The sequence below is a fragment of the Benincasa hispida genome, chromosome 2 (genome assembly GCF_009727055.1).
Source record: "Benincasa hispida cultivar B227 chromosome 2, ASM972705v1, whole genome shotgun sequence".
NCBI lineage: Eukaryota > Viridiplantae > Streptophyta > Magnoliopsida > Cucurbitales > Cucurbitaceae > Benincasa > Benincasa hispida.
In genome coordinates this window covers 22837118-22845556 of record NC_052350.1, presented here as the reverse complement: position 1 = coordinate 22845556, position 8439 = coordinate 22837118, and the positions used below count along the sequence as shown (strand labels likewise).

Below are 8439 nucleotides of genomic sequence, written 5' to 3'. Positions count from 1 at the left end.
CTGCTTATGAGGGTGGTCCTTTGATTTGTATGGATGAGAGTGGTCGGATTCACCGACTCAATAAGTTTACCATTTTGAGGATTCGTTTGATTGGGAGCTAAAAACACAACTACATGAGAAGGATTTCACTTCTTCTCTATTGTTAAGTAGATAAATTGCTCCCTTAAAGGTTGATTTCGGGGCTTGAACAGAGGCTTCTCACCCTCTTCTAACCCAAGAGAGGTTCAATTATAATTGGACTATGACTAATTTTTCATTAGAGGGATCAATTGTACTTAAGGAGTTAGATGTAACTACATAGGTAAAACGGTAATTTTACCTAGTTATACTTAGGAGCAATTTGTGAAGGATCAACGCACTGTTCCAATGGATGCAGAAATATATCTGTGGTACGAAGAGTGCAGTTGTTGATCTTTAGTGGAGTGACCAACAGTTAATGAAGGTTTATTAAGCTGATTAAAGAGTTTAATTAATTAATCAAGTATCATTGGAGCTTAAATCTATAGGTTCATAAGGTTCTCTTGTTAGCTCAATAAAGACTAAAGAGAATCAAATTAATTTTGGTTCAATTTGTATTATTCAAATTAATTAAAGGAAATTAATTGTATAAAATATAAAATAATATATAATGAATGTTGATACACTATGAGAGAAATAACTATTTGAATACGATTGAAATATTTATTATATGAATGAGATTCATATAAAAACTATATGTTAAAATTTAATGCGAATATGATTCATATTAAATCTATATAGTTTTATGAGAGAAATGAATATTTGATTATGATTCAAATATTCACTATGTGAATATAATTCATATAGAAACTATATACTAAAATTAATGTGAATATGATTCATAATAAATTTATATAGCTTTAGGAGAGAAATAAATATTTGAATATGACTCAAATATTAATTATATAAATATGACTCATCTAGAAACTATATGTTAAAATTAATGTGAATATGATTCATATTAAAACTGCATAGTTTGACGAGAGAAGTTGTCATTTGAATGTGATTCAAATATTGATTTAGATAAATGTGATTTATATAAAAATTATAAGTTATATTGTATGTGATATAATATAAACTATAGGTTATATGTTATATGTGATATAACATATAGTTTAATATTATATAGCTCTCATTCTTCCTTTTTACTAAGATTGAGGGCAAGCCCACGAAACTCTACACGATTCTCATCCTTTATAATAACAAGGAATGTCTCGTGGTGGTGTCGCCTTCTTTGTTGTTGTGTTCGTGAGATCGGGAGAAGAAGACGTGTTGTGGAGAGGAAGCGAGAAGATGGTACTTCACTTCAAGGGTATGTGATATCCCTTTCCCCTCTTCTCCTTTTTCATCATAATATAAGCATGCTTAGATTATTTTGTTTATCCTTGTGTTTCCGTCGCTTTGAATTACTTTGTTTTATTGTATGTTCTATAAAACAGAATCAAGAGATGACGACATTCAATTGCTTCCTCTACGGGGAATTTCAATCTCTTCAACAAAATCATCTTTGTTTGTCTTGAACTGCTTCCAACAATGAAGACTATCCCTACAAACCAATGCAAGTCCTTTTAGCATGCTCTGTCCTCACTCACATGCTTCCTAAGAAAATTCTCAGGTTGTCATGCAACATAGAATTGCCCCAAGTTAATCACTTTTATGGAGTTCCTATGATTGGGTCATTAAAAGGAAAGTGCACCTTATTAGTATAGACAGCAACTTCTAATTTTTTTAAGTTTTTTAATGTAAGAAGAATAGAGGTTAATATCCAATTGGGTAATATTATAGGTTAATTCTCTTTTTACCCCACTTGTAAGAGTCTTTCCCTCTTGTATGAAATAATTTATCACTTCAATAAAAGATTCATATGTTTGATTCTTGGAGGTCTATTCCTTGAAGCTACTTAGGCTATATCAATTTATTTTTCTTTATCATACTTTCATATTTTTAATATCCATCTCATTTGGATATAATTTCAATACATTTATGTCTCTCTCCTAAACTTGGAACATTACATGAAAATTTGAAGTGACCGCCTTGAAAGATAAAGGACGAGAAAACCAAGGGTCACCGAAAACCCCAATTAAATCTCCAGTACCAACATCTTTCCGAAGGCCAAGCTTCAACAAATTCAAACTCCACACAGCCTTTTTTTGAAAAAAAGGAACAATTAGGTTTAACACCCGCCTGCATCATCGCAGACTGAGAAAGATACTTCCCTTTTTAAAACCTTAGCCATAAGCAACTGATATTAAAATTACATAATTGGATTAGATTGAAATACCATTTTCAAGTTTATAATTTTGCTCAAGATTTTTTTAAAAAATATACTATCCATGTGAAATTGAACATGGTGGCGGAAAAGGCATTGGAGGGATTTGAAAGCAAAGTAATTCTTGTATCCACTGCTCTGCCCCACATCCATTTTTGTCATTCTTCTCTTCAACGGTTGACAGCGCTTCGCTGCTGATAGGCTGACAGACAGATTTTCAATAATGTGTAAGATTCTTCCAAACCCTCTTTTCATTCTGAGTTTTGACAATTCAATCACCTCATATCGTGGAGCTTCTTTTCATGTCTTACCTAGTTTTGCTACCCACTATTTGATTTTACTTCTCTTCCTTCCACTTCCAACAAACTATATTCTACAAATAATCGTCCCTTTTCGTCTCTATTCATGCAACACCTTGAATGTGAAGGAACCCAGATTGTAAATAGCACGTCTTTCTTGATATTCGATGAGTCTTACTTTTTTTCTCTCTCTTTCCCCATTGAAATATCCGTGCTGAAGAAAAAGATGGGTGTTTAGTTAGAGTCAGAGTTGAATCACATTTAAATTGTTGCTTTACATAAAGGATGCTTGATGGAGGGATGACTACGTCCTTTTATGCGCTGACTTGCCCAGCACCTATTCGACGAAATGCCAACGAGGGCATTACTCGCTTTAGAAGGAGAATAAATCCGTATTCATCTGTACAGATTTCCTCTGTTATTCAAACTGATGCAAATGACAACTTACCAGGATCCAAGAAGATATCAAGTTCAGGAAAATCTCTGTCAAAAACTCGTACTCCTAAACCCCTTCTTGTCCAGCCCAAGACTGTGGGTGTCATAGGGGGAGTATCTGTTTTTTCTACACTACTTTTCTTGGAAAAGCTCGTCTGGTGGAGCATGAAGGATGGACAAGAGAGCATACCTTTTGTTGTTTGCAGTGATCCTGCATTAGGCAAAGGGATTCCACCTCTTACTTCATCGTGCACGTTCAGCACAAATTCTTCTCAATATGGTCATAGTGATGATCCAATCATCGAGAATTTAAAGCGGAAAAGGGCATTTCTTGAGCAGTCCGGAGCTCGGTGTCTAATTACGCCATGCCATCTTACACATAGGTGGCTTGGTGACACATCTGAGAGCTGCAAATTACCTTTCCTTCATGTGGGAGATTGTGTTGCTAGGGAGCTTAAAGAAGCTAAGCTTAAGCCACTTGAAGGAGGGAGCAGTGTCCGGATCGGGCTGCTTGCAACTGATACAGCAACAGTAGCTGGTTTTTACCATGAGAGGCTACAAAATCAGGTTTTGTATACATTCTCAGTTAATGGTTGATACTCTAATTTATTGATAAAGAGGGATGCCCAAGCAATAAGAACAACCAATACATTGCATTATCTATGTTTCATGCTCTCTCTCAGCATGCAAAGATGTGGATAATTTTAGATACCTAATAATTAAAATGGATGTTGTTGAAGTGATTAAGGGGCATTTTTCTACACTATTTAGTAAATGATTTCAAAACTTTCTTCTGATTTCCTTTTCTTTCTTCAGGGCTTTGATATTCTCTTGCCAGATGAAGCAACCATGGAGCATATTGTAATTCCTGCAGTTGAAGCTTTGAATAAAAGGGATCAGGAAGGAGCAAGAAATCTGTTGAGAATTGCTGTTCATGTTCTTTTGATAAGGGCTGTGAATATGGTAATACTTGCTTCCGATGAATTGCTTAATCTTCTTCCTCCTGATGATCCTATTCTGAAAAAATGTATTGACCCAATGGATGCGTTGGCCAGAGCAGCCATTAAATGGTCTAGATCTACAGAAAATTTACATGAGAAAGCTTAGCTTTGTCTCTCTTGTTCACTTGCTGCATAATTTATGTATTCATAGAAAAAAAATGGAGCTTTCAACTGTTGTGTATTCGGATATGGCTCAAAATTAGATGGTCTAATTTTTTTCCTTCAGTAGATAAAATACCACCACCTTAAAATCCGAACGGAGACCACGGTATCAAATTCTCATGTTGAGCCGCTCATAGCTAAAAATTCTAATATTGCCACCTTAACCTTTAAGATTATTTCTTTTGCCAACAAAATCAAAAAGTGCTACATCACCCACACAAGAGCCATCTAGACAAGTTTGACAATCCTATCAAGGAACCAACGGTAAAACCAATATCATCAAATGACGAAAACATCTATTCATTAGTTACAGTCACATACACATATGGTATTCAGAACAAAGTAGATGAATCTGGAACATACATGTGCTTTCAGGAAAAAAAAAATGGTATATGATGAATGTTCACCTACACATTGTACTCTCAGACAATGAAACAACAAGTACAAGGATTCAGTCTCAAAGAACTGCCATTTGTATAGAAGGAACAAGCTCTAGTTAGGGATACATTAGAATTTTTGGTAGGATATTAGAAAGGGGCCAAGGCCATAAGGGCATTATCCAGGGGTGCCTTGATTATAAATATGGTGTCAGGGTTCTTAGAGAGGTGTAAAAATTTTGAGAGGAATTTCCATGGTGGGAATTTGGGAGAAAGATATCCCTCTTGTTAGGCTATTGATATATTGTAACTTCTTTTATATTGCAATATATTGCTATCTTTGAGGGTTCTTGTGTTCTCAATAGCCTTTTGAGAGAGTCTCTCTCCCAAATTTCAACAATTGAGATTCCTACCAAAATCTTCACACCTCTCTAAGGACCCTACCTCACTATATTTATAACCAAGGCACCCCTGGTTAATGACCTTTATGCCCTTACTGATATCCTACTAATAATCCTACCCTATCCCTAACTAGGGCTCTCAGACTGCCCACGCTGTCAGCTATGCAATTCATATGAGCCCCAAAAACCAAGTGCTGCATCAAATTCATCCTGAAAATGTTGATCGCTAGGTTGATTCATATAAGCTTCAGCTTCATTTCCCATTGTCTTGATACGCCCAAGAGGAGATAAGTTGATGAGCTATTGCATAAGGGCCAGGAAAGAACATGGAAGCCAGCCCACTATCTTCACTATTGAAATCTGCAGACTGGTTGTGTCTGCTTTCAACACCCTTGCACATTTGTTCAACTTTTGCTGCTGCAGTTCGCTGCGTCTTCTCATATTCACTTAATGTCAAAGCTCTTTTCACATCTTCTCTATTGTGCCATTGTGCATCTGCGCAAACAAGTTCAACCAATTCAAACTCAGAGTTAATGAGAACCGCAAGAGAAAGCGTCACAAAAACTAGTAACTGAAAGACAATTATACAGACATGATCCTGTTGAAACTATTGTTTTAAAAAACCATGTTTTTCGAAACACCTCTTAAAGAGCCTCTAATTTTCAAAAAGCTGACTTTAACTTCCTGCTAACCATACCCACAACCTTGTCGGGGAGCTAGATTGACAGATTTAAATCACTACCCAAACATATGATTATGTGAACGTTAGTCAATATACCTTCCAACTCTGCCTTGTCCACCTTGATATCAAGCGATTTCGCATATGCAAAGAACCCAACCATCAATTGACATGGCATGGTGCTTCGTCCAACTGAGAACAAGCCACATAAAAAACACAAAACAGTGAGAGGATTCGAACTGATAGCCAGTAAGAGAGATTTTATATATATTGATGGGGAAAGTGTAAATTAATTTTTTTCTTTCAAAAGCATCAATACACTGTTATTAGAGAGTGCAAAGGTGTGGTTAAGAAGTAATTTCTAAATGATCAGACCTGGCCATGGCTGAGAACTGTGATAGATCACCTCTCCAACTTCAATGCCAGTCTCTTCCAATGTTTCTCTTATCACAGCTTCTTCCAAACTTTCTCCAGGCTGTTACAAAAGCAAATCAAGGAACTCTATTGGTTCATGAAACAAGATTAAGATTGTACTATAGAATGCACATGACATCATCCTACAAAAGTTTTAAAGGGTAATAAGGATACTAATGTTCATTACTGCTAGTGCTAGAAGCCCTGTTCTATCGAATATATTTCGCTATCTTTCTTGTTGTTGACAAAGAAAGATACCTCCATAAAACCAGCTAAGCAACTCCATTTTCGAGGCACATATCTCGATTGCCTGCTTAAGAGTGCACGGTCGTTCTCCTGGTCAATGACTAACATGATAACAACCTGCAATTAACAAGCTTAAAAGCAGGAAACGTTAATATACAGCCTTCACTATGCTGGGATTCAACAATCATAAAAGCAAAGGACTATGATCTCACAGGATCGACACGAGGGAAAATCCTCAATTTACATGACTGATTGGAGCATTCTCTTCTCTTTCCAGCTTCCGTTGGAACTGTCCTTTCTCCACAATGTCCACAGAAACGTGATGTTCTATGCCAATCTAGCAAAGCCCTGCCCTGAGTGATCAATACCAAAAACGAGGAAGGTATGCACAAATTCAAGCACATTTTTACTAATTAAGTATGACCAACATAATGATAAATTTGAGAGAATGAAGAAGGGATGTGGCAATATGAAGAAGGTCAAGGGATCTCTCCATTCACACAATGGCACCATATTATCAACTTAAACTTAAACCTACATGGTTATGTTTTTAACTTCACTTGAACTAATGATTAATGAAATTGTTAGTCTTCACAGGATATTCCTCACTTCTAATTGTTAGTCCCTAAGTTTCGAACTATTAAACTTTTACCATTGAGATTTGTGTTTGGTTTCAATTTGGTCACTAGGTTTCAAGATTTATTTTCACTCACTTTTAATCTTTAGTGAAACTTAGTGATCAAATTGAAATTAAAATAAAACTCAAATCTCAATAGTAAAATTGTAATATTTTGAAATCTAGAAACTAAATTGAAACCAAACTCAAAAGGTAAGGAATAAAAGGGTAACAATTTGAAACTTTATATATGTATGTATATATATCTTCGTGCGGAGTGAACAAAGATTTGACAAAGATCAACTAATACCCATTACAAAAATTTAACATTGTCGCTGAAGAATTCCTAGTTGGCAAGTGAGACAACAAGAGAAACAATGTTCAATCTCCAAATTGAAAAACCAGAGTAATATCACAGTCCCGATTTCAAGCACTTACATGACCTGCAACAGCCAATTGTCCCATTGCCCATGAATCCGCCCAATTCGTAGCTACCATGAGCGTTCGCAGCTCGATAAAACTGAGCTGCTTCTGACCCAATTCCTCAGCCAAATTATCGTCGCCGGAGAAGTCAATGGCCCAATAAACTGCATCGTCTTCAACAGAAGAACCAAGATAGACCAACAAATCTTCCGTCACCTGCGAACCAAACAAGGCCAATAGACTTTGGCAATCAGCCAAACTGATCCAACCCAGCCCCCAACCAGACGCCGAATCATCATTCCCCTTCTCGCAATTGCAAGAAACCAGAGGCCAGCCTTTCCTGAAGGGCAAAATTTTGAAATCTGGAGAAGATAACAAAGGGGTTTTCGCCAGAAGCTTCGATTTCAGTGATTCGAACGATGAATCAGGGGAAAGGGGATGTTGGGGTTTGGGGGTTTTGGATCTGATAGGGTTTCGTGCAAAGGCATGGGACCGTAATTTAATGGGCATGGAAGGGGTTCGAGTGGAAGAAGAGAAGGTTGCTCCATTGAAGGAGGTGTTAAACAGCGAGCAAAAACGAGACGTGGGTATTCCATTTCTCGTAGAGTAAAAATTGGGGTTGGAGTTGGAATTTCGAGGCGGAGGATAGGATAGAGAGAATGAGCCATGGAGGTTATTGGAAGCTGAAGGAGGAAGATGAAGCAGTCGACATGTCGATTTTGACACTGTGACGATTGTTCTTGCGCTATTTGCCATCAAAAATCCTTCTTTCCAAGGCGATCATACTTCAAAAAGCAGTTTTTTTTCCCCCTTAATTTCATAGAAATCTCCATAAAAATATTGATAAATATCAATTTGTTGTAAACTTAGCATAACAAGCATGCCAATAAAATATAATATAATTTATAAATAAATAAAATACAAGAAAAAAATGAAATTAGAAAATTCTCCATAATCTTCCACTCATTCTAACTTTCTTTGAGATTTCATCAATGTATGTGTATTTTTCAAACTTCATCAAATGCCTCTAGTTATAGATAAAATGACAAGTAGGAAGTGGTTTATTTGGACATTAAAAGTGAGTATATACAACCAAAAT

At 36.3% G+C, this 8439-nt stretch overlaps 2 protein-coding genes across 2 annotated transcripts; one reads left to right on the top strand and one right to left on the bottom strand.

Moving 5' to 3' along the window:
• Positions 1-2365: 2365 nt before the first annotated feature.
• Positions 2366-4247, top strand: LOC120071036. The gene is made up of 2 exons (XM_039023024.1): positions 2366-3588; positions 3838-4247. Exons 1-2 carry the CDS (start codon positions 2872-2874, stop codon positions 4126-4128), a joined length of 1008 nt encoding a protein of 335 aa, XP_038878952.1. The 5' UTR covers positions 2366-2871; the 3' UTR covers positions 4129-4247.
• Positions 4248-4449: 202 nt separating this feature from the next.
• On the bottom strand, positions 4450-8183 carry LOC120071035 (nudix hydrolase 19, chloroplastic-like). Its single transcript, XM_039023023.1, has 6 exons — positions 7356-8183; positions 6514-6654; positions 6314-6418; positions 6017-6116; positions 5741-5833; positions 4450-5457 (listed from the first exon to the last, which is right to left on the bottom strand). Exons 1-6 carry the CDS (start codon positions 8094-8096, stop codon positions 5216-5218), a joined length of 1422 nt encoding a protein of 473 aa, XP_038878951.1. The 5' UTR covers positions 8097-8183; the 3' UTR covers positions 4450-5215.
• Between the last annotated feature and the right edge of the window lie 256 nt (positions 8184-8439).

What these genes read in the sequence shown, in the direction of transcription:
- LOC120071036 (XM_039023024.1), top strand. Translation starts at nt 2,872, where the DNA reads ATGCTTGATGGAGGGATGACTACGTCCTTTTATGCGCTGACTTGCCCA. An exon ending in ATGAGAGGCTACAAAATCAG is followed by an intron (nt 3,589 to 3,837) that starts GTTTTGTATACA and finishes TTCTTTCTTCAG; the next exon opens with GGCTTTGATATTCTCTTGCC.
- LOC120071035 (XM_039023023.1), bottom strand. Translation starts at nt 8,096, where the DNA reads ATGGCAAATAGCGCAAGAACAATCGTCACAGTGTCAAAATCGACATGT. An exon ending in AATTGGCTGTTGCAGGTCAT is followed by an intron (nt 6,655 to 7,355) that starts GTAAGTGCTTGA and finishes TTGATCACTCAG; the next exon opens with GGCAGGGCTTTGCTAGATTG. An exon ending in GGACAAGGCAGAGTTGGAAG is followed by an intron (nt 5,458 to 5,740) that starts GTATATTGACTA and finishes TTGTTTGCGCAG; the next exon opens with ATGCACAATGGCACAATAGA.